General features: G+C 46.4%; 2 protein-coding genes across 5 annotated transcripts in view; both read right to left on the reverse strand.

Moving 5' to 3' along the window:
* Nucleotides 1-26,405, reverse strand: part of sertad2b (SERTA domain containing 2b) — a 542,965-nt gene that overhangs the window by 353,079 nt on the left and 163,481 nt on the right. The gene's annotated exons all lie outside the window — the stretch shown is intronic.
* Nucleotides 1-26,405, reverse strand: part of LOC147121388 (actin-related protein 2) — a 63,652-nt gene that overhangs the window by 4,289 nt on the left and 32,958 nt on the right. For all 3 annotated transcript variants that reach the window (XM_085981608.1, XM_085981609.1, XM_085981610.1), the window contains 5 exons: nucleotides 20,282-20,354; nucleotides 13,799-13,935; nucleotides 2,856-3,005; nucleotides 1,399-1,544; nucleotides 958-1,090 (listed from right to left, as the gene is read on the reverse strand). In XM_085981608.1, the coding sequence (XP_085837734.1) occupies nucleotides 958-1,090; nucleotides 1,399-1,544; nucleotides 2,856-3,005; nucleotides 13,799-13,935; nucleotides 20,282-20,354 (639 nt within the window). The remainder of the gene's footprint in view (nucleotides 1-957; nucleotides 1,091-1,398; nucleotides 1,545-2,855; nucleotides 3,006-13,798; nucleotides 13,936-20,281; nucleotides 20,355-26,405) is intronic.

Raw genomic sequence — 26,405 nt, forward strand, 5'->3', positions numbered from 1 at the left:
CTCCAGGTTGCACTTTAGTATAATGTTATTATGCTCTGGAACAACAGGATGGAGATTCACACCCACACCTTCCCTACACGGTGAGTTATCAAATTCAGCCATAACATAACATCTACAGGCAATTTAGAAGGTGCAGCATTTGACACCATGCATGAAAGAGGAAAGGAAGGTCAGAGAGGTAGGTTTTAAGGAATAATTTGAAAACAAGGAGAGAAGTGGCAAAACAGAGGTTTAGGAAGAGAACGCCAGAGTGAGGGGTAGTGGAGGCTTGAGCCTCTAATATTGGCAGAGAGAAGAGAGTGCAAAATAAAAAAAAGGGAATGGGGGATGTTGTACTACAACTACTTGCATTTATATAGCGCCTTTAATGTAGTAAAACATCCCAAGTCGCTTCACAGGAATTTTAAGACAACAAATTTGACACCGAGCCACAAGGAGAAATTAGAGCAGGTGACCAAAAGCTGTGTCAAGAGGTAGGTTTTAAGGAGCGTCTTAAAGGAGGAAAGAGAGATAGAGGAGCCTAGCGGTTTAGGGCGAGAATTCCAGAGCTTGGGGCTTCGGCAGCTGAAGGCACGTCTGCCAATGGTGGAGCGGTGGAAATTGGGGACGTGCAAGAAGCCAGAATTGGAAGAGAGCAGAGATCCCGGAGGGTTGCAGAGCTGGAGGAGGTTACAGAGATAGGGAGGGTCGAGGCCATGGAGGGATGTGAAAACAAGGATGAGAATTTTAAAATCGGGACCAGAACCAGGAGAAGGGAGGGTGCACTCTGGGATGTACAACTGGAGAAGATGATTAGAGAGGTAGAGTGCAAGAGTTCTGCAATTTTAAATCCTAGGCTTATCTGGAGAGAGTAAAATAGGTCGACTTGTTTATCACTCCATTGAACAAGGTTCTCTTTATTGTAGTCACGATTGGTGAAACGCGAAAAATCATTTATAGCCGCAAAGTCGGACTTACAGAAAGTTTCTCGATGTCTCCTTTGAGTACACGCTCCAGGTATAGCTGTTTCAGCTCACGCTCCAGGCGGGAAGGTAAACCAGGGTACATGGTGGACCCACCAGAGAGGACAATGTGCTTGTAGAACTCCGATCTGGGAAGCAACAATTGCAGAGGGCAATGAATCACTGTGACAACTGTTGGAAAAATGCTCACTGCTTTAAAGTAATATTTTACTGTCATTTGGTAAAAATTGGCAAACTAAACTTAGCTTGGGAATTTAAAAAAAAAAAAAAAGCAAAACCAGCAGTTGTAGCAGAGTGCGTCGATGTCCAAAAACACATGGAAACACAAGTTACTAGTTAAAGGATTCACCCAGAACCCAGTAAATATTGCGATACACCACAGTTTAAAAAAAAAAGAGAAGCTTCAGCAATCCTGCCATGTACATTGCCCACATACCTGGTGTCAATATCAGCTGCCTGGATGGTATTGAACAGTAACTCTGCAACACCAACACCTTCAACGTTGATGAGATGAGGCTGAAACAGGGCCTCTGCTGCTTCAAACCGCTCCCCTCCGACTTTTATAACCCGGCCATCTGGAAGCTAAAGAACTTGTGCTTTAAGAATTCAAACCCAGTAATGTAGCACACACATATCTATAAAGACAAACTAATTGCTCTCCAGATGTGCACCTAGATCAAAAGATTAGCTGGTTGATCTGAACGGCGACACCACATTGCAACGGATACAAATGCATCAGAGAGCTGCTTTCAGGACTGAGTGGCGTAGTGGGTTTGCACTCTGTTCACACATCTTCAGAACAACTTGCATTTATATAGCGTTGTACAGAAGTGTTATCAAACAAAATTTGACACCATCACATCATGAGGCATTAGGGCAGTGACCAAACACTTGGTCAAAGAGGCAGGTTTTGAGGAGCATCTTAAAGAAGGAAATAGAGGCAGAGAGGCGGAGAGATTTAGAGAGGGAATTCCAGAGCTTAGGGTCTCGGCAGCTGAATCTCAACCGTCAATGGTTGGGTGATTAAAATTGGGGATGTTAAAGAGGGCAGAATTGGAGGAGATTACAGAGATAGGGAGGGGCGAGGCCAGGGAGGGATTTGAAAACAATGGTCATTTTAAAATTGAGGTGTTGCCAGACTGGGAGCCAATGTAGGTCAGGGGTGATGGGTGAAAGGGACTTGGTGCTCGGTAGCACATGGCACAGTTTTGAATGACCTCAAGTCTGCAGAAGGTAGAACGAGAGAGGCCGGCCACGAGTGCATTGGAACCTAAATCCAGGAGGGGGAGGGGAGGGCGGGGGGGGGGGAAAGAGTGCATCAGAACCTAAATCCAGGAGGGGAGGGGAGGGGAGTGCTACTTTCTGATGCTATCCAGTACACTCTACTGTGACATGAGGGCAGAGCAGGATCAAGCAATTCAATCCCCCGCCCCATACCCCATGATGGAATAACCTGCTATTATTCATTATACAGGCTACATAATAATAGACACTTTAATGAGGAATTGGAAGCACCTATGGATCCATACCCAAGTGTGAGTCAGTGCTTTCAGAAGTAGTAGGGGGCAGGGGGGAAGGGAGAGAGAAGGGGGGGGGGGGGGGGGGGGAGGGAGAATCAGAACAAATACAGAATTTAAAGGGAAAAAAATCAATAATTTTTGGGGGGGATGGGAGGAGGAGGGGGGAAAAAATGTGACTAATAGCTGGTGTTGGGGGGGGGGGGGGGTGGTGGTGGGGGCAAGTATTGAGCTGATAGTCACTGGCTCCATTTCTTGCTGATTGCTGAACAGGTCCAAGACACTTACACTTTAAAAATTCTGCTGATGCAGAATTTAGGGCGCGTGCATATTGCAAAGTAAGAAACTGGCTATTTTAAGCTGCAGTAATACACACCGTGTAGGACTCCACTAAAACAGTGGTTTCCAATGCCAGTTTCTGCTCCTGTTCAATGTTGTATCCCACATAACACAGCTTCTCCTTCATCATGCGGACAGTTTCAAAGTCCGCTGAGTGGTTGAAGGCATATCCCCGCAGCAGGAGCAACTACAAAATTAAAAATACATTAGTGGGTAACAGATTGCTGCTAAAACAGCAATAAGCACAGGCTAGAATGAGCTTAGTCAAAGACTCACCACCCACCAGGATTGATACCCAACCTGAAACATTTGCACCATCAAGAAATCGTAAGCTATTAAGTAAAGTATTACCTGTAATTTTTAAATATAATTGTGGAAGGTGAAAAAAAAATCACAATGCTTGTCCATTACAAAGACAAGAAAAACAATCTTGAAGCTTGGTTCATTTAAGTTTCTAAATTCTATAAAATTTGGACTGATTAGGTCATCGAGTCTGACGACTTGCACTGTTAAACTGGATAGAAATCAACTGAAACCCTTTCGACTGCAAGGATGTCCCCCAGTTCAGTAATTTGGGAAGAAAGAAAAACTTGCATTTATATCGTGCCTTTCACGACCACCGGCCATCTCAAAGCACTTTACAGCCAATGAAGTACTTTTGGAGTGTAGTCACTTGTGATGTGGGAAACACGGCAGCCAATTTGCACACAGCAAGCTCCCACAAACAGCAATGTGATAATGACCAGATAATCTGTTTTTGTTATGTTAGTTGAGGGATAAATATTGGCCAGGACACCGGGGAGAAATCCCCTGCTCTTCCACGTCCACCTGAGAAAGCAAACGGGGCCTCAGGTTAACGTCTCATCCGAAAGACGGCTCCTCCGACAGTGCAGCACTCCCTCAGCACTGCACTGGAGTGTCAGCCTAGCTTTATGTGCTCAAGTCCCTGGAGTGGGACGTGAACCCACAACCTTCTGACTCAGACGAGTGTGCTACCAACTGAGCCACAGCCGACAGTGGAAAGAACTCGCAGTAAAACTTCAGGTTTTCACAGCCAATGAGTTACTTTTGAAATGTAGTTGCTTTGTTGACAAACACAGCAGTCAACTTGCACTTAGCAAAGGTTCCACAGCAGTGAGTGACATGAACAAGCAGTTCATGCTTCTGTTGACTGAGGGATGAATGCTGGCCAGGATACTGGGAGAACAGCCCCTGCTCCTCTAACCAAAACAAAAAATTGCCAAGAGACATTTCACCTGAAGTTAGTTTACATCTCATCTGAAAAATGACATTGCAACAATGTAGAATCCCTCAGCACTGCACTGAAAGTCTCCGCCTGGACTACGTGCTCAAGTCCTGGCGTGGGGCTTGAACCCACAACCTTGGATTCAAGAGTGCCACGACTATTCAAGTAACTAAATCAAGAAATTAAAAAACTGCCTTTAATAGTCATAGATTTTAATTAATTTAACTTCGGCTGAGAAAACATTGGGGGAGTATTCTAACATTTCACATTTTCTTCAGACAAACTTCAGCCTTCGCGGACCCCCCCCTCCTCTGGTAACAGTATTCTCGGGTAAGGAGCAGGATTTTTGGCCCAGGTTTTCCTGCAATGCCGAGATCGGTGACCTACAGCATCAATCCGCCGTCTGGTGTGCCAATCCCACCACTGAATTTAACTTACTCCCCATTTTCCAGCATTTCTAATTAAAATATGCCACAGCGAAGATAGTGGCCAATCGGAAGCAGCTTGGCTGCTGCGCTTTCCATTATTCCATAGATGATCCCCACAGTTTGTTAAAACTGGCCTGCCATGGATTCAACATTTGTACTCTTGGCAAGAACGCAATTGTTGAATTTTTTTTTTTTTTTGGCAATTTATTCTTTAGACCTTTTGGCTGAACAAACTAATGGAGTAGCAGATTGGCAACAATAAATGCTTAAAAAGGAAACATTGTTAAAAGTAACTTAAGCAAAGAATTGTTTTATTGATAGACCACCATGGCCCAGAACTTCGGGTCTCTACGGGTGAGTACACACGGGTTACTCACCCGTAAGCCCAGTGGAAGTGCCGGTTTCCTGCATGCACTGCGCATGCGCGGGAAACCGGCACTTGCGTTCCCCTGAACGAAGAGGTTCACAAGTCAAACGTGTGCGCAGGAGAGGCTGCGCGTGTGCATCGAACTTACCTTTATTTCCAGGTTCCCCCTGGAGGGTAAGTCTCCAGAAGTTACACAAAAAGCAGGCGTAAGGCCTGCTTCTTACATGGTAAGTGGTGAATTAATTAAAACATTTTTTCCACAGGTTTATTATTTTTAAATACTTTAAAAAAAAGGCAAGTTTATTTTTAGCCCCGTTAGAAAATAAAACTTTTTTTCCCAAAATTTAAATTGTTTAAAATAGTTATTACATGTAATTTAGTTTATTTAAAAAATGTGATTAAAAAAAAAAAATTATTTGAAGATTTAGTGATGTTTCAGGGCCCGTAGTATTTATAAGTTTTGACAGCTCTTCCTGTCAAACTTATGAATGGAGCATTCCCTGCTCCAATTGGCTCCCCATGGCCCACCTGACCCCAGGGGACATCAAACTAACTGCGCCCCTGGGATACGCAAGCCCTGCGCGCCGGCAGTTGGAGCAGGCCCAAGATTGGAATTCCATGGGGGCCCACAGCTCAATGGCCGGCGTGCTCGGTAAGTGCAGGTCGGGGGCTTACACCCGCGGGAAGCCTCCGACCCGAATTTCTGGGCCAATGTTGAAGAAGCTGTCCGTCAATAAATCCTAATCATCAAACACACCCCACCTCAGCAATTATAGCAAGTCACATCAGCCAGCACAGCGATGTTCTGACACGCCATTTCAATTCAATCAGAAACTACATTTGAAGTCAATTAATCACACTGCTGCCAGGTCTCCAATGTTATTAGTTTCAAGTCTAAGTGGTAGCAGTGTGAAAACATGGAGTGGCTCAAGTTGCCTACCCCATATTGTCATCTCTCACGTCGTTCAAGCGTCCCTACACCACAGGTCTGCCACTACAATGGCGCAAGTCCCCAGTAAAGCTGGGCCTTGTTTAAGAAATGTTGGAGCAGCATTTCTGTAGTTCCACCTATCGTCACCAGGTGGCACTGCAGCACCACCTGATGGTGGAATTGAAAACTACAACAGCAGAAGATGCTGTTCCGCTTATTTGCACAAAGTGAAAAAAGCAGAGTTGTTCACAGGTTTAAAAGCTAGGAAAATGTTCGCACAATAGAAAGGGGGAAGGTGGGAAAGAACGAAACACAGTATGACTGGACTCAGGTCGAATGGGGGCAACGAGGCCCAATTTTGGGGGACCAATGTCCTGCCGCATGGATTGTTGGTGTCTGTGTGTGTATATATATATATATTATATATATAGAGGGGGGGCACGGCAGTCAGAGGGTAGAGAAGAATAAAGGAGCCAGGATTCCCATTGCGGATCTCATTATCCAGCAACCTGACTGGAGACGCGCAGGTGTGGCCGAGGGTCAGATGGAACCCACCAATATACACAGGACAGTTGCGGAATAGCCACATGGGGAGCTACCACAACACCCAAGCTCGAGTCACTGTCTTTAGGAGTAGTGCAGCAAGTGGGTGCAAAACTTGCCAACTCCCCCCCCCCCCCCCCCCCCCCACCGTGTTTTATTCCCCTCCACTTACTGCATCCCTTTCATCGCTGGCTTCACCCAGCTGGAAGTAAATTACCAGGCTAAGAGCAACTAAAGTATTCTCCGCAGTCGGGAAATTCTTTCCAGAGATTTGTGCGCACAGTCCAGGCGGGTCAGCAATGAGAATGGGACAGTCAGACTTCTCAATGCAGTCCAGGCAACCAGTGGAACCCACATAGATAGTAGGTGACCCAGAGGGGGGCTTGGGGGGGGGGGGAAAAAGAGAGAAAGGAGCGAGAGGACAGCAACACTTGATCACACTCCCACCAACGTTCCCTTGAAGCTGCGCCGCCGCACAACGATCGGGAGGTCCCGCGCAGGCCAGTCACCAGCTGCAACGTTAGACAGGATACCGCGCATGCGGCCGCACAGCAATTTTAAAGGGACCGCACACCTAAAATAAAAATTAGAGGGAGCATTGACTTCCACCATATTTCACCCCCACAATCTCACGTGGAAGCAGACAACCACACAAATAAACGGAGCAATTTAGGAAATCTACCATTAGCCAATTTCAAATGAAATGTTCCTGAAGAACAGATGTCACCATTTTAGAGTGAATCCAACTGATAACGATTACAACATGGACCACATGCCATTAACACACCGACAGAAACTGCAGGAACAAACCTTGAGATTTATCAAGCTCAGCTGAACTCTCAGCAGTTGATGTTCTAGAAACACAATTCTACATGTTTAATATAGCGCAAGCTTGAAATGGGCACAAACAAGATCCTCTGTAACAGACATTATCCCTTCTCCTCCTCCACCACTCTACAACATTTGATCAGGTAGACCGCATCAAGCTCCTCCATTGCCTCTTCTCCACTGGAGCTTGGTAGGCCTGCCTTTGTGGTGCCACTGCTGCCCATCAGCTCATCTCCAGCCACAGTCTTCCTCCAGAGTCCCCCAAGAATCTGTCCTTGGCCTGCTTCTGCTCTGCATGCTGCCCCACAGTGACATCTGGTGGCAGATTCTGCTTCCATGTGTGCTGAGAACACGCAGTTCTACCTCCACCATCGCTTGACCCCATAACCAGAACTTGTCTCATGTGTCATGGATTAATCAACATTCCCTCCTACTTCAGCCATCTTTGAAGACCGCGCCCCCCCCAAACCCCACCCGCCCCCTCCTGCTCCTGAACCCCACCCGCCCCCCCCCTCCTCCTGAACCCCACCCGCCCCTCCTCCTCAACCCCACCCGCCCCCCTCCTCCTGAACCCCACCCGCCCCCTCCTCCTCCTGAACCCCACCCGCCCCCTCCTCCTCCTGAACCCCACCCGCCCCTCCTCCTCCTGAACCCCACCCGCCCCTCCTCCTCCTGAACCCCACCCGCCCCCTCCTCCTCCTGAACCCCACCCGCCCCCTTCTCCTCCTGAACCCCACCCGCCCCCTCCTCCTCCTGAACCCCACCCGCCCCCTCCTCCTCCTGAACCCCACCCGCCCCCTCCTCCTCCTGAACCCCACCCGCCCCTCCTCCTCCTGAACCCCACCCGCCCCCTCCTCCTCCTGAACCCCACCCGCCTCCTCCTCCTCCTGAACCCCACCCGCCCCCCTCCTGAACCCCACCCGCCCCCTCCTCCTCCTGAACCCCACCCGCCTCCTCCTCCTCCTGAACCCCACCCGCCCCTCCTCCTCCTGAACCCCACCCGCCCCCTCCTCCTCCTGACCCCCACCCGCCCCCTCCTCCTCCTGAACCCCACCCGCCTCCTCCTCCTCCTGAACCCCACCCGCCCCCCTCCTCCTCCTGAACCCCACCCGCCCCCTCCTCCTCCTGAACCCCACCCGCCCCCTCCTCCTGAACCCCACCCGCCCCCCTCCTCCTGAACCCCACCCGCCCCCTCCTCCTCCTGAACCCCACCCGCCCCCCTCCTCCTGAACCCCACCCGCCTCCTCCTCCTCCTGAACCCCACCCGCCCCCTCCTCCTGAACCCCACCCGCCCCCTCCTCCTCCTCCTGAACCCCACCCGCCCCCTCCTCCTCCTCCTGAACCCCACCCGCCCCCTCCTCCTGAAACCCACCCGCCCCCTCCTCCTCCTCCTGAACCCCACCCGCCCCCTCCTCCTCCTGAACCCCACCCGCCCCCTCCTCCTGAAACCCACCCGCCCCCTCCTCCTCCTCCTGAACCCCACCCGCCCCCTCCTCCTCCTCCTGAACCCCACCCGCTCCCCCTCCTCCTCCTGAACCCCACCCGACCCTCCTCCTGAAACCCACCCGCCCCCTCCTCCTCCTCCTGAACCCCACCCGCCCCCCCCTCCTCCTCAACCCCACCTGCCCCCCCTCCTCCTCCTGAACCCCACCCGCCCCCTCCTCCTCCTGAACCCCACCCGCCCCCCCCCTCCCCCTCCTCCTCCTGAACCCCCCCCGCCCCCCCCCTCCTCCTCCTGAACCCCCCCTTTTGACCAAGCTTTTCAGTCACCCCGACTGATATCTCTCTGGTTCACTGCTGATCACAGTCAGGGTACGTTTAAGGCACCATAGAATAGGCAAGTTATTGTTATACTTCAATTTTTACAAGCAGCTGCCCAACACATCCTCAGAAATTACAGAAAGCAGGATTGCACTTCCCTGAACACCAGTTAACGCAGCTTCCCAATGCCTTTAACAAATCCGTGCCGGCTTTCCTTAATTAATCCACACTTGTCAAAGTGACTTAATTTTGTCCCAGATTATAGTTTCTAAAAGCTTCTCCACTACCGAGGGTAAACTGACTGGCCTGTCGTTGCTGGATTTATCTTTACACCCTTTTTTGAACAATGGTGTAACATTTGCAATTCTCCAGTCCTCTGACACCAGCTCTTATCCAAGGAGGATTGGAAGATTATGTTCGCTTGTGCTCTGGGGGAGGGTATAAACTAAAATGGCAGGGGGTTGGGAACCTGAGCGGGGAGACAGAGGAAAGGGAAACAAGGATAAAAGCAAGACAGGAAGGAGAAAAACAAAGGTGGCAGTCAGAGAAATCAAGGGTTTAAATCAAACATTGCCACAGTAAATAATAATTCTAAAAGGTCTGAGTGTTAAAAAAACAAGCCTGAAGGCTTTGTGTCTTAATGCAAGGAGCATTTGTAATAAGGTGGATGAATTAGCTGCACAAAGAGGTAAACGAATATGATAGGGATTATGGAAACATGGCTCCACTCCAGGGTGACCAAGGCTGGGAACTCAACATCCAGGGGTATTCAATATTCAGGAAAGACAGGCAAAAAGGAAAAGGAGGTGGGATAGCATTGCTGGTTAAAGAGGGGATTAACAACTCTAAGGATATTATCTCTGATGTAGAATCTGTATGGGTAGAACTGAGAAATACCAAGGGGCAGAAAACGTTAGTGGGAGTGGTATACAGACCCCCAAACAGTAATGCGGAGGTTGGGGATGGCATTAAACGGGAAATTAGAGACACGTGCAATCAGGGCACAGTAGTTATCATGGGTGGCTAATCTACATATAGATTGGGCTGACCAAATTAGTAACAATACTGTGGAGGAGGAATTCCTGGAGTGTATACAGGATGGTTTCCTGGAGCAATATGTCGAAGAACCAACTAGAGACCAGGCCATCTTAGACTGGGTATTAAGTAATGAGAAAGGATTAATTAGCAATCTTATTGTGCGAGGCCCCTTGGGGCGGAGTGATCATATGATCGAATTCTTCATTAAGATGGAGAGTGAAGTATTTGACTCAGACTAGGGTCCTGAATTTAAATAAAGGAAACTACGATGGTATGAGGCGCGAGTTGGGTAGGATTGATTGGGGAATGTTACTCTAAGGGTTGACGGTGGATAGGCAATGGCAAACATTCAAAGATCGCATGGATGAACTACAGAATTTGTTCATCCCTGTTTAGCATAAAAATAAAACAAAAAAGGTGACTCAACTGTGGCTAACAAGGGAAATTAGGGATAACAAGATCCAAGGAGAGGACATATAAATTGGCCAGAAAAAGCAGTAAACCTGAGGATTGGGAGCAGTTTAGGATTCGGAGGACAAACGGATTAATTAAGAGGGGGAAAAGAGTGTATGAGAGTAAGCTGACTGTAAAAGCTTCTATAGATACGTGAAGAGAAAAAGATTGGTGAAGTCAAGCGTAGGTCCCTTGCAGTCAGAATCAGGGGAATTTATAATGGGGAGCAAAGAAATGGCTGAACAATTAAATACATACTTCGGTTCTGTCTTCACAAAGGAGGACACAAATAACCTCCCAGAGATGTCAGGGAACATAGAGAGGGAGGAACTGAATGAAATCAGTATTTGTAGGGAAATGGTGTTAGGGAAATTGACGGCATTGAAGGCAGATAAATCCCCAGGGCCTGATAATCTACATCCTAGGGTACTTAAGGAAGTGGCCCTAGAAATAGTAGATGCATTGCTGGTCATCTTCCAAAATTCTACAGACTCGAACAGTTCCCATGGATTGGAGGGTAGCTAATGTTACCCTACTGTTCAAAAAAGGTGGGAGAGAAAACGGGGAATTATAGACCGGTAAGCCTGCCATCAGTAGTGGGGAAAATGCTAGAGTCCATTATAAAAGACTAGCTGGGGGGGGGCCCTGCGTTGCCAAGGCAATTTGGGATGTGCAGTCTGTGTCACTCTTTCCCTCGCTGACCCTCTCACTCTGACACCCCTCTCTCTCTCTACGACCACCCCCCCCCCCCCTCGCTCACCGACGACCCCCCCCTCCTCGCTCACCGACCCTGTATGTCCCCTCTGTGTCTCCGTCTCTGTACACCTCCCCCTCTCATCTCCATCCCTCCTCGTCTTTTGGCACCCGGGGAAGGGCTTTGAAAATTAAGCCCGGCCGCGGTGGCCGTGCGGGGCCTAGCGCTGAAGGCCCGGCCGGGCTCTCGGGCCGAGACGGACCCCAGCTGAGCTTCCCGGTGCGTGCAGCCGCCGCGCTGCGGTTTACGGCCAGCCGCTCTGTCTCGGGCCGAGCGGTTGAGGGGCCCGGCCCAAGTGACTCCAACTCACCTCCCGGAGCCACAATGTGGGGGTTTGTTTGGCTGGTGCTGTCGCTGTGGGGATGAAAAAAATGGCGGCTAAGTTTCGGGAGGCTGCAGGATTAGGCCCGCCCACAGACGGCGGATTGGTCAACCATCAGGTCACTGAACTGTAGGATTGGTCAACCATCACGTCACTCAACGCTAATGAGCGGTAGGATTGGTCAACCGGTAATGAGCGGATTTTTGAACGTTTTTTGTATAGTGTCCAAACAACTTCTGTCTGACCAAAAAGTAAATACACCTATTAGACTCCCCTAATGAGAAGCTTTCTTTTGATATAACATGCGTGTAGGTACGCTCTATAAGCAGACCACTTGGTGAACAGTGACAGGATCGGACAAAGTCAACATGAATTTACAAAAGGTAAATCGTGCTCGACTAATCTACTGAAATTTTGAGGATGTAACTGGTAGAATAGATAAGGGAGAACCTGTGGATGTGGTGTATTTGGACTTTCAGAAGGCTTTCGATAAGGTCCCGCATAAGAGATTAGCGTGTAAAGTTAAGGCACATGGGATTGGGGGCAAGGTATTGACTTGGATAGAGAACTGGTTGGCAGACAGGAAGCAAAGAGTTGGAATAAACGGGTCTTTTTCCGAGTGGCAGGCAGTGACTAGTGGGGTATCGCAGGGATCGGTGCTAGGACCCCAGCTATTCACAATATATATTAATGATCTAGACGAGGGAACTAGATGTAATATCTCCAAGTTTGCAGGCGACACAAAGCTGGGTGGGCGTGTGTGCTGTGAGGAGGATGCCGAGAATGTCCAGTATGATTTGGACAGGTTGGGTGTTTGGGCAGATGCAGTATAATGTGGATAAATGTGAGGCTATCCATTTTGGTGGCAAAAACAGGAAGGCCGATTATCTGAACGGCAAAAGATTGGGAGAAGGGGAAGTGCAACGAGGCCTGGGTGTCCCTGCGCACCAGTCGCTGAAGGTAAGCATGCAGGTGCAGCAGGCGGTTAAGGCGGCAAATGGTATGTTGGCCTTCATAGCGAGAGGGTTTGAGTACAGGAACAAGGATGTCTTGCTGCAGTTGTACAGGGCCTTGGTGAGACCACATCTTGAGTATTGTGTGCAGTTTTGGTCGCCTTATCTGAGGAAGGATGTTCTTGCCATGGAGGGAGTGCAGCGAAGATTCAGCAGACTGATACCTGGGATGGCAGGAATGACGCATGAGGAGAGATTGGGTCGATTGGGCTTATACTCGCTGGAATTTAGAAGAATGAGAGGGGATCTCATTGAACTTATAAAATTCTAACAGGACTAGACAGACTAGATGCAGGAAGGATGTTCCCGATGGCAGGGGAGTCCAGAACCAGGGGTCACAGTCTAAGGATAAGGGGTCAGCCATTTAGGACAGAGATGAGGAGGAATTTCTTCAGCCAGAGTGGTGAACCTGTGGAATTCTCTACCACAGAAGGCAGTAGAGGCCAATTCATTAAATATATTCAAGGAGTTAGATATATTTCTTAAGGCTAAAGGGATCAAGGGATATGGGGAGAAGGCAGGGACAAGGTAATGAATTTGGATGATCAGCCATGATCTCATTGAATGGCAGGGCAGGCTCGAGGGGCCGAAAGGCCTACTCCTGCTCCTATCTTATGTTTCTATGTAATACTTGAAGTGAAATGATTACACGGCATTGAATGGGATTGTGAAGGGGCTGATGCAATGGTTTCTAATTTTAGTATTTTTATATTGCACAAGGTTCCCCAAGCGTTCCTCTTCTGCAGCCCGCTGCAAATCATATGGAAAACTGCCAGGAATCACCAAGACTAAATGTCTGAAAGACTCAGTTTAACAAACAAGTGTCTTCCAGCTGCCAGCCTTAGTGAATTGTGGCCGTTCTGTATTTGGTTGGCAGCACATGCTCCCAGTCTGGCGAGTCCAATGGCACGGGAGCAGTGCACAAGCACCTTAAAGTTCTGTGGTTTCATCAAATCTGATTGTCCATACCAAGTGATGGCTTAATCATTCATCCATTCTAAGCAGGACCACAATAAGTGGCACCGACAGTATACTTTAACAAATGAGCCCATTTCAAACAAACCCAAGGCACCCACAATTGAATACCATGTTTTGAACTGCTGTAATACTAGTTTTGCATTATTCCGTAATTAACAGGGGATGAATTATTTTATCCGACATTCCCAAGTCTTTTTTGCATTATGCCAGAAAGTTTCGAAACATTCGACAAGCAGCAGACTGTGAAGAAAGGCAATAAAGCACTGGCCGGCTATTTAACACTGAAGACAAACAATGCAAGTAAACTCTTCTCGTCACCTTAATGAGGTATCGGGTGATGTCCCTGCCAGCAATATCAAGCCTCCGTGTTAGGTGTGGCAGTGAAAACCCTTCGTAGACAGGGCAGATGTGTGTTACGCCATCACCTGAGTCCACAACCACACCAGTCAGTAAACCTGAAGAGTAGAAGAATAAAGAGCTCATCAGGACAGAATAATTCAAAACATTACACTTGTGAATGAATGCAGTTACTAGAAGCACAAAAGAACACTGAAGGTTATCTGACAATCTCAGTTGGGTGGTGCTGTAACAGAACGTTGCCACAAGCTGAAACTAGGCACTTGCCATAAAGGAAATTGGTTGGGATGGGGGGGGTGGGGGGTTGGGTGGACGTGGACAGTCAAAACTAGTGTAGCAGGAGACCCATCTCGCTCTCCCTCAGGGGCTTCATGCAGTTGCTTGTTTGGTCAGCCGCACTGGTAGCAGCTCCGTCTGTTTTGCAAGATATTGAGCAAACATCCTCCATTCTCCCCACCCCACCTTCCAACAGGAACATGCGGAAGTTATCTAACCCAGAGAACTTAGGCACAGGTTGGCAGAAACATCCTCCCCCCCCCACCCCCAGCCCTCCACAGATCAAATGACACTCAATTCACATTTCAGGCCAGAATGTTCCGTTAGCCAAGGCCCTCAGCATCCATCACCTCTGTCAATAGCCTGGCTCCAAACAAAACCGGACCAACACTTTTCTCTTCGCCAGAGCCTATCTGTCTGGTTATACATTCATTCACTTATCACTTCCCCCATGCTCCAAGCCACTTTGACAGTAGCTTAGCTCTTATCACCAAGTCAGATCATTGCCTCGACAGGAACCTCAGCACTGTCAGACTGCTTGACTGATTAAGTCATGGACCAGTCAAAATGTCTGGAAACTGAAGCTATGGTTTTATTCACGAGCATAAACTCCACCCCACTCCCAGGCACCCACTCAGACTAAATCAGGTAATGTGAAACCTTGGCATCCTGTCACGCAGAGCTAAGGTTCAAACCCCACAGCCTATCCATCACCAAGGCTGCTTACTCCCATCTGACATGTCCCACCTCAGCCCCTATTTCACTCACCACTGCCAAAACCCTCTTCCATGCTTTAGTCACCTCTAGACTTAATTTCTCCAATGTCCTCCATGCCAGCTTGTCATCCTCTACCCCATATGCTCCATTTAAGAGTTGATAAATTCACACTTTCTAAAACTCAGCCTACCTGTCGCTAGCTCCCTGTACCCTCGCAGCCCAAATTTAAAATCGTCATCAAGCCCTCCTTGTCTTCACCTCACCCTCCTCCAGTCTCGTGTTCCCTCCCACAGCCTTTGATCCACTGACCCTAGCGCTATTTGCATTTTCCTCCCTTCACGCCACCATTGGTTGAAGAGCCTTCAGCTGCCATGGCCCGACACTCAAACTCCCTAAACCTTTAAAAACCTTCTCAAATCCGATCCTTTTCGCCAAGCGTTTAGTCACCTCTAACTCTCCTGCCACGGCTCAGCAGCAGATCATTTTATTTTATTACCCCCTCTCTCCAAAGCTGCTTGGGCTATTTTCTATATTAAAACTGCTATAAAGTTGCAAATTGGTGTTGAAGGGACAGGTGGAGGAGGCAGTCAGGCACAGGCCAATCTTTTCTCTCCCCTGTTTAGGGATCAGCTCTAAAAGTAAAGGCAGCAGTTTCAGCAACAGGAAAAATGGTAAATATTCAGCAGCTTCCCAAGAGCACTGGTGTATAAATGTGCAAATCAACTTCACAAGTACAGGACTTTGATCCAATCAAGATCTCGTTGACCCACTTTACAGCAAGTGCCCAACTGGAATAAATTTGACCCACTTTTCCTCCGTGCCAAGTTATCTTTAACTCAATTTAAAATGTAATTCCCCTACAGGGATTTGGACTCGTTATTTTTGTTTCGAACCCCAGGCTGTGCTGCTTTAGCTGATCTCATCCTGTGGGGCAATGGGATCATTGCCTTCCGTGCCAGAGGTAGAGGAAGCTAGTAGAACTTTTCTTTTAATATTCTGTATATATATTAGCAAGCAATACACTTATTTGAAAGGATTTAAAAAACAATGCTGTCAAAAGCTTGGGCGGAATTTAGTGGTGGTCAAAAACAAGTTACTTTAAATCACACACAGGATGAACATTGGTGAAGGCAATTGCCCCAACTGCGTTCATCTATCCAGAAACAACCTCACTGAAACGTATAAAATTCTTAAGGGGCTTAATAGGGTAGATGCTGGGAGGTGTTTACCCTGGCTGGAGAGTCTAGAACTAGGGGGTCACAGTCTCAGGATAAGGGGTTGGCTATTTAGGACTGAGATGAGAAATTTCTTCACTCAGGGTTGTAAATCTTTGGAATTCTCTACCCCAGAGGGCTGTGGATGCTCAATCGTTGAGTATATTCAAGACCGAGAGCGATAGATTTTTTAGCACAAAGGGAATCAAGGGATATGGAGATCAGGCAGGGAAAGTGGAGTTGAAGTCGAAGATCAGCCATGATCTTATTGAAAGGCGGAGCAGGCAAGAGGGGCGATATGGACGACTCCTGCTCCTATTTATGTTTTTAAATGATTCCAGGGTTTTTACCTCCAATGCCATACCTGGAAGTGCATTTCGATTACTGTGCGAAGAACATCCCGCCAGTTCTAAATTTGTCTTTGCTTGATTTGAACCTGTGTGCCAAGGTTTAATTTTAAATAGTGCTACCGATTTACCTTTTGCAATACGAGATCACCTCAAGACTGAAAAGCTCAAGTTTACCCCAATCTGTTCTCTAATGATAGGGATGTGGTTCACAGGTCTTCTCAGCACCACCTCCCAAGGCTTGAATCTTTGTGTCTCAGTGACTGGAACTGGACATAGTACTCCAGGTATGATCTGATTAGAGCATTGCACAGCCTCAGCTCACTTACTCTGAATTGTACTCTACTGTCTGACTATATAGTTATACATTCTATTTGATTTCTTTATTTGTTTCACAGCAATTTAACAATGAGTACTAAAGCCTCCAGATGTCTTACATTTCACCCAATGCTACTTCACCACCACCCAGGCAGTACTTATGCTACCCATTTTTCTTAGTATTCAGGTACTTCGTGTACTTGCCTATATTAAATTTCACATGTCACTTGTGTCTACTAAAAATATTTTATCCAATTTATTTTGTTGTTCCTGGGCAACCACCTCAGATTCAACAGCCCCTCCTTCATAGAAACTTACAGCACAGGAGGAGGCCTGTCCTGGCTGTTGAAAAGAGCAGTCGTGCTTAGTCCCACATCCCCGCTTTCTGTCAGTAACCCTCTAAGTTCCTCATCCTCAAGTACCTGCCCAACTCCCTTTTAAAATTATTTATGGAATCTGCTTTCATCACCTTTTCAGGTCGAACGTTCCAGATCCCGACAACCGAGTGAAAATATTTCTCATGTCCTCTGGATCTTTTACCAATGATTTTAAGTCTATCAGCTCTGGTTATTGACCCACTCGCCAGAAGGAATAATTTTTCTCCAACTACTACTACCAAAACTTCTATTTGGTCACCTCTTAACCTTCCAAGGAGAACAGTCCTAACTTTTCCAACCTCTCCTCAGAACAGAAGTCCCTCATCCCTGGTCAAACTCCTTTGTACCCTTTAAGGCCTTTACATCTTTGTTTGGTATTATCTGCAAATATGTTAAGTTTCCATTCAACTTCTGAATCCAAGTTGTCAATGTAAATTAATAGTAGGTGTCACACCACTATCCCCAGTACACTCCTCCACACTATCACCAAATACTAACGTAGAAAACTAGTAAAAGCTCAGATTCAAAAAAGCCGATGGCATAAACATCCTGAATATAAGCTTAATCTTGTGAAAGACTATGCATGTGAAAACAAGTAATTACACTAAAAGTAAAGTGGGACACATGGTTCTTCCTTAACCTGTACATGGGCCCAACATTTCTTCACTCCTATTGAAGGAAGTTAACCAGAAATGCATGAAAGCCTGCAGGGGATACAAGTATTGATAAACACAAGATTTATTTTCTATGGCGGTCTGAGGGCATATGACAGAATATACAGAGCAGAAACAGGTCATTCAGCCCAACTAGCCTGTGCTGCCGTTTATACTTCACATGAGTCTCCTCCCATTCCATCTGCCTCATCTCAGCCTTTCAGCATATTTTTAAATTCCTTTTACATCCTCACATCCTCCAGAAAATTTGGATACTATTTGCCACCTTGACCAGGAAATTGTAGTTACAATGAATATGGGTATTGAGTTTTTAAAAAAAATCTAAGTGACATTTGCTCAATTTTATTGAAACTACTCTATTAGGGAATTACTTTACTTATATTTTAAAACTTGGAATACTGAGATTTGATTTACCAAGGTGCCCTGGAGTTTGCTTGATTGCCTTAAGGGGGCTGGAGAGGAACATCCTGAATTTTTCCTTAAGAAAAAAAATCAGCCAAAATGTTTTTGCGGGTCGATGGTTTATTTTGCTGTACCACATCTGGGTGGATAACACAGGAGATCGACAAATCGATATATTTTTTAAACTGTATGTGCTCTATTTTAGAGGAAGGTAAACCACTCGCATGGAGTTTACTCCAGTGTTAAAATGACAACAGTTGGGCATTATTCCTCCATCATGCCGCTAGGTGTCTCATCAATAGGAGTTCCCATTGTTAGCTCAATATTCGATCGAGCTGCAGGATCCTGCACAGACCCACAATCCAGCCACCACAGCAAAACCAACTTTACAGCCTTCCTGTCTGGATAAGAGAGGTAGGTTTAAATTTTTATTAAAAAGTACATTTTTATTTTCAATTTAAAATGAATTTTTCCCATTTTTTCAAATGGTCACTCAATGTTTTCAACACTGGGGCTCGAAATCCATCCCTGCTAACCCCAACTCCCGCCCCGGTCAGACTTCCAGAACACTCGATACTGCCTGTTTCACCTCTCCCCAGTGTCTATTTTTATTTAAAGAGAAACATTTTTAAACCCTCTTCCAATCAAGTTTCATACTTCCCCCCCCACCCCATTTCCTCATGCTTCAATTCTTAAATAGCTGCTCTTTACATCATGCGATTTTTAAATTTAAGTTAATAAATTTGAATTTCTTTAAATATAAATATGTATTAAATGTTGCTCACTTATTTATTTTATAAATGATCTAACTTTTTTTCAATTCCATTGGATGATTTGTTCAGTATTTTACTATGTGGCATTTCATAATTATCTTTCCATTTTTAACTTGACCACATAGTAAAATATAAAAATCAGAAATTATGCTGAGTAGGCAAATCGTAATTTTGATTTTGTGTTTATTTATTAGAGGACATCTTCCATTACTTGCATCACTGTAGAACATCAAGATTAAGGGCCTGTTAGCGTATTCAAAATTCTGACGTAACAGGGCAGCGTCATGGGCGAGTAGCATCATGGGACACAAAGCAGTAGACAGCAGCACATCAGCTGCACGGCTGACAGGCTGCATCCTTCAACTCACTTGTCAGAAATGCCACGGGAGATCCACCAAAGTTTTAAAATATTAGTCTAATCAATTTTATCAAAATTTTAAAAACCATTTAGTCCATCAAAAATTATAGCATTAAACTATATATTGCATTACAAGTTGGTTTAATTTTAGCTCCCCTTTCAGCATTCTGAAGGGACTGCTCCCTCCACAACACCCTGGTCCACTCCTCAATCACCTCCAACAGCCCCTCCCCTCCCCACAGCACCTTCCCGTGCAAGCGCAGGAGATGCAGCACCTGCCCTTTTACCTCCGCCCTTCCCACTGTCCAGGGCCCCAAACACCCCTTCCAGGTGAAACAGTGATTTACTTGTACTTCTCGCAATTTAGTATACTGTATTCACTGCTCACGATGCGGTCTCCTCTAAATTGGGGAGATCAATTGCAGATTGGGTGAACGCTTTGCGGAACACATCCGTTCAGTCCCTAAGGGGGACCCCGAGCTCCCGGTGGCCTGTCACTAATTCTCCGCTCCACTTCCTCACTGACCTGTCCATCCTCGGCCTCTTACACTGTTCCAATGAAGCTCAACTTCAGCTCGAGGAACAGCACCTCATCTTCCTATTGAGCACTTTACAGCCTTCTGGACTCAACATCGAGTTCAACAATTTCAGACTATAACCTCTGCCCCTATTTTTTCAGGCGACAGCTGTTGAGGATTCTGCCGTCCCCATTTGTAACATTTAACCACTCCTGCCTTCCACCCTATCACAGACCGTCCCTTTTGTTGTTTCCTCCCCCCCCACCTTTCCCTGCCTCTGCACCTGCTTAAAACCTGTTACATCTCCAACTTTTTCCTGTTCTGACGAAGGGTCACAGACCTGAAATGTTAACTTGGTTTCTCTCCCCCAATCATGCTGCCTGACCTGCTGAGTGTTTCCAGCATTTTGTGTTATTTTTGGATTAATTTTAGCATTTCTCCGACATAAATTAAATCTCAGGCATACATACCTTGGGCATACAGTGTCAGCACAGCCTGAATGGCAATGTACACTCCACTAAACTGGTACGTTTCAAACATCACCTGAAATAGAAAAGAATTTGTAGATTAGTCAGCCTCACCTTACAATCCATCTTATTTTCACACATTTTTAAATCAATTGGCAAAAACCCCAACAAGTATGAAGTATAACACACCTACACACACGCCGAGCTCCTCTTGCTCTCCTTCCCTCAATCTCAAATATTCTTAGCCTGACTGAGCAACAGGATAGTCTGGTTTTCAGACATCTACACATGTACGTTGTGGTCTTGCTTTAAGATGCACCTGAGGAATTGAAGCAAGTCTTCTTTAGCTTTCCCTCCCTCCCATCATTCGTCTGGCCAACTCATCCTGTGGGAAAGCACGAGTGCTAATCTCCTTCAAGGCTAAGCTGTGATGGGTTTCACTAGAAGCAAGACCAGCATCATTATTGGGATACGTTGAAGCGGTAATCGAACACAACAGAACCCGTGTTACAGGGATTTAAGGGCGGGGTAAAGAAATCTCAATTCGGGAGGCTGTCAACGATACAGCATTTGTTCTGAAAGAGACCAGGAATTCTGAATATCCTCAAGTAATAACTTTCTTTGCCCCCCCACAGGCTTTCAACCCATCAAAGATTCAGCATGGGGAAACAATACCATGTCAGTACATTGTTATAATTGGTACGATGCACAGTATTTTGGGGTCAACAGGTTGGATCTTGCTGTTCTGTTCACATTTAAACACTGGCAGGACTAGTATATGCTACAGTATTTTGTTGCCACTTCTCAGTGAGAGATGTCAGCTTTGGGCATCCACTGTTAATGTTAAGTGCTGCCAGGTCAAGTGTGGAATGGTTAGCAGAGTGGAGCTCTCTTTGCTCTGAGAATATAACTTAACCCAAATCCAAGAGCACTCCCTCTATGCACCAGTGTGAATTTTTTTTTGCAGAATAAAAAGTTTGCATTAATTACCGCACAATGCGATCCCAAAATAACTTCATGTAACAGTTTCGGCTCACCACAAAACTTCATGTTTAGACCAGAGTTTCCAGAAGCAGATCAAATTAGAGTCAAAACCTCGGTCTTTGTTCGCCAACAGGTACGAATGGAGACTAAATGATGTCTGCCCATCCTGGTCCAATTATCCCCCACTCCCTAACTGTTGACCTGAAAACAGCACTTGATCATGACTCCCCGTGCACACTCCACAAGTGGTCAATTAGTAAGTTGCTAATTCTGAATAGGGCAAGAGTCTTTGGAAATTTGATGAAACTGAACATTTGTCAGATTGTTTTTTTAGTTGTCTGAATACTAAGTATCTGAGCAAAGTCCACACCTTGGGTTAGAATTCATCCTTAGGCTGTCGTTCTTTCCCCGCCACAGGCATTCATCAAGTTTGATATCCTACCAAGCAACAGAGCAAACAGCAAAACAAAACCCACTGTTCACTGTATACCAACCAGGAGAAAAACACTTGCCTTTCTATAGCGCCTTTCACAACCTCAGGACATCCCAAAGTGCTTTACAGCCAATGAAGTACTTTTGATGTGTAGTCACTGTTATAATGTAGGAAACACAGCAGCCATTTTGCACATAGCAAGCTCCCACAAACAGCAATGTGATAATGACCAGACAATCTGTTTGTGACGTTGGTTCAAAATAGTGCCATGGGATCTTTTACATTCACCCGAGGGCTCAGATGGGGCCTCAGTTTAACATCTCATCCAAAAGACGACCCCTCCGACAATGCAGCACTCCCTCAGTACTGCACTGCAGTGTCAGCCTGGATTTACGTGCTCAAGTTTCCAGATTTGGACTTGAACCCACAACCTTCTGACTGAGGCGAGTGTGTTACCAACCAAGCCACAGCTGACATGAGAATTCATTTTAGATTACTGTGCAATCTGTTTGTTGGGCAAAGATACAGGGGAGGGAGATGGAAGAATCGCTTTCACACTTTTCAGCCACAGAACATGGGCAGAAGACAGCCATTTCTCCCTCCCTTGCTTGCCCAACTGTCAAGATTAATTTCTTGAGAACATCTGGTAAAAGGCATGCTGAATCATTAAGGTTATTCAGAATGCAATTTTTCCCCAGCAAGAACATGGCCCGGATTTTACATAAGAAATAGGAGCAGGAGTAGGCCAATCGGCCCCTCGAGCCTGCTCCGCCATTCAATAAGATCATGGCTGATCTGATCCTAACCGCCAATCCACTATCACAGAACCATCTCCTGAATCTAACAGAATTAGACACACGAAATAGGAGCAGGATCAGGCTACACGGCCCCTGGCCCGCTCCGCTACCCACAGGGCCATGACCAATCCGGACCTAGACTCATGTCCAAATTCCTGTCCGCTCCCCGTAACCCTTAATTCCCTTTACTTCTAGGAAACTGCCAATTTCTGTTTTAAATTTATGTAATGATGTCCATGACGGTGTACACTCATAAGCCTTGTAAAGGGGCCCGCAAGTTTCACCTGAGATCTACTGCACTGACCCAAAAATCACTTGCGATGGTGCAGAGTAGGGCTATTTACCCAACTGCTGCCCACGAAACCCATACACCTGGTAAAAGCAGGTGCAGTGCCTGCTTTCACCAACATAAGTGTTACTGTAAACCTTAAATTAAAAATTTAGAAAAAAAATCAAGCAAACATTTAAAATTAATTTATGTAAATTTTGGCCTGGCTTATAATGTTTAAAATTATTCAAAAAATTAAATTTATTGTAAATACTTTATTGAAGGGACTTTAAATATGAAAATAGGAACATTTATTGTTATTTCAGTTGTATAAATCATTTGGCGATTCCTCATATGCTTATGGGGATTCCGTTCGTAAATGGAATCCCCGTTAGCATATTGGGAATCCTCCTTTCTGAGGAGAGGACCTGGCCCATGTGATCCCATGGACGTTTTCGAACTGCCACATTCCTGGGCCTTTACGCAGGTGTACACCTGCAGGCCCAGGACTCGAAGCCCGGGAGCCTGAAGGTAGGTGCGGATTTTTTTATTTAAAAAAAAAAAAAAAAAAAATCGGGTCGGACGTGTACTCGAGTTACACCTCCAACCGCAAATTCCAGCCCATGTCGGTCCCTTGCTCAGCTAGGGTTGCCAGTCCTCCAGGATTGTCCTGGAGCCTCCAGGAATTTAATCTCCAGGACACTGCTACAAGCAACCTCAGGAGGGAAAAATCATAGGGGCGTTAAAAAATGGCGCTTTCCCCCCAGTTTTCTTTGAACACTAATTTATTAGTTGTAAAAATATTGCAGATGGGGGATGGCAGTTTCACTAATTCAAGATTAATCCAATTGGCAAACAGAGTTGTTTGCTTTCCGATTGGCTGTGGAAGGCAGTGTGCCTGGAGGACAGACCAATGGCGAGAGTGTGGGGGCGGGGTGCTTGGAGTTTGTAGATGAACCACCTGCAGGAATGCACCTAATCAGAGTTGGCAACACTATGCTATACCCAGCTAATAGACTGAAATAGGTGTTCGTGTTACTGAAACTTTAAACTACATTCTATAGAACAGGAATTGAACAAGGACCAGATCCACATGTACAGTGCTACACCATACTGGCAGGTAAGCTGATCGTGTAGGTGGTAGCTGCAGTAAAGTACTACAGTCAACTGATCACCACTATTGAGAATATTGAAATAAATGTTAAGTGGTTCACTTATTTATGTAGCATGTTGTCAAATAATGCATAAATAGAAAATGAAATAATCTCATAACGAGCTCTGCACTTGCAAGACAAAAATACCATTCCTGGAACTAGCTTGGGATAAATCTCAGAACCAAGCTGAAATTGTATAGGACTATTATCATTACCATTCAACTATACAGAGGAGAGTCCCGGTCATGTTACTGCTGTCACATTCGGCAGCTTGACAAGTTCCTCTTCCAACACTAAAGGTCTATCATGCAGTTCAATCGTTCAGACAAAATTACTAACTAGAGCTCCTTAAGCAGGCCAAAACCACCGCAATCAAGACCCTGCTGATACAGCATGTCTGCAAGGGCCAGGGCTCGTCATCTGCAGGAAAGAGTCCATAATGTCACAAAGGATCCTGTACAGCAAGCTGGAATAGGTCAAGAGGAAATCGGGTTGGCAACAGAGAAGAATTTGCTCAAGCACAACCGGAAGCTGTGTGATAGCAATGTTGATAGCTGGAAAAAACTCTCAGCTGAGTGCATGAGCAAAAGCACCCAGTGTGCAGAACTCCTGAAGCAGTGACAAAAATAGGAACATGAAGAGCAACAGCCCAGTCAGAGAACGCTGCACTCCTCTGATTTTGGCCTCTTGCGCATCCCTGATTTTAAATCGCCACCATTGGCGGCTGTCTCTTCAGCTGCCTCGGCCCCAAGCTCTAGAATTCCCTCCCTAAACATCTCCGCCTCTCCAGTACCTCTCTATCCTTCTTTAAGACACTCCTTAAAACCTGCCTCTTTGACCAAGCTTTTGGTCACCTGTCCCAATATCTCATGTGGCTTGCGTCAAATTTTGTTTTATAAATTGCTCCGGTGATGCGCCGAGACGTTTTACTACGTTAAATGCGCTATAAAAATGCAAGTTGTTAGTGTTGTGGTCCGTGAAACTTGCAGGACAGCTCGCATCTCATTATTAGCCTTAAACATCCAAACTCAGTCTCTTGCCAGCAACTACTGCACTATTATGGGCAAATACACATTTACATTTCTCAACATGACAGACTGCAGATCAGATCTAACTTCAATAGGTTGCCATTGAATACAACCAGCAGTGTCGAGTGGATGATCCATCTCAGCCTCCTCCCGAGGTCCCCACCATCACAGAAGCCAGTCTTCAGCCAATGCACTCCACGTGATATCAAGAAATGGCTTAACACACTCGATACAGCAAAGGCTATGGGCCCCAACAATACCTCAGCTGTAGTGAAGACTTGTGCTCTAGAACTCGCCACGCCTCTAGCCAAGCTGTTCCAGTACAGCTATAACACTGGCATCTACCCAACAATGTGGAAAACTGCCCAGGATGTCCTGTCGACAAAAAGGACAAATCCAACCCGGCCAATTACCGCCCCATCAGTCTACCCTCAATCAGCAGCAAAGTGATGGACAGTGTCGCGGACAGTGCTATCAAGCAGCACTTACTCACCAATAACCTGCTCACTGATGCCCAGTTTGGGTTCCTCCAAGACCACTTGGCTCCAGACCTCATTAAAGCCTTGGTCCAAACACAGACAAAAGGGACGAATTCCAGGGGTGAGGCGAGAGTGACTGCCCTTGACATCAAGGCAGCATTTGACCAAGTGTGGCATCAAGGAGCCCGAGTAAAACTGTAGTCAATGGGAATCGAGGGGAGAACACTCCACTAGCTGGTGTCATAACTAGCACAAAGGAAGATGGTTGTGGTTGCCAAGAGGCCAATCATCTCAGCCCCAGGACATCGCTGCAGGAGTTCCTCAGGGCAGTGTCCTAGGCCCAACCATCTTCAGCTGCTTCATCAATGACCTTCCCTCCAACATAACTTCAGAAGTGGAGACATTCACTGATGCTTGCAAAGTGTTCAATTTCATTCGCAACTCCTCAGATAATGACGCAGTCTATGCCCGCATGCAGCAAGACCTAAACGACATTCAGGCTTGGGCTGATAAGTGGCAAATAATATCCATGCCATACAAGTGTCAGGCAATGCCCATATCCAACAAGAGAGTCTAACCACTGCCCCTCGACATTCAACGGCGTTACCATCACCGAATCCCCCAACAACATCCACATCCTGGGCAGTCACCATTGACCAGAAATTTTACTGGACCAGCCACATAAATACTGTGGCTACAAGAGCAGGTCAGAGGCTGTGTATTCTGTGGAGAGTGTCTCAACTCCCGACTTCCCAAAGGCTTTCCACCATCTACAAGGCACAAGTAAGGAGTGTGATTGGAATACTCTCCACTTGCCTGGATGAGTGCAGCTCCAACAACAATCAAGAAGATCGACACCATCCAGAACAAAGCAGCCCACTTGATTGGCACCCCACCCAACACCTTAAACATTCACTCCCTCCACCATTGGCTCTCTTTGGCTGCAGTATGTACCATCTACAAGATGCACTGCAGCACCTTCCA

Source organism: Somniosus microcephalus, chromosome 3 (assembly GCF_052327205.1).
Source record: "Somniosus microcephalus isolate GS21.2 chromosome 3, FLI_Smic_1.0, whole genome shotgun sequence".
NCBI lineage: Eukaryota > Metazoa > Chordata > Chondrichthyes > Squaliformes > Somniosidae > Somniosus > Somniosus microcephalus.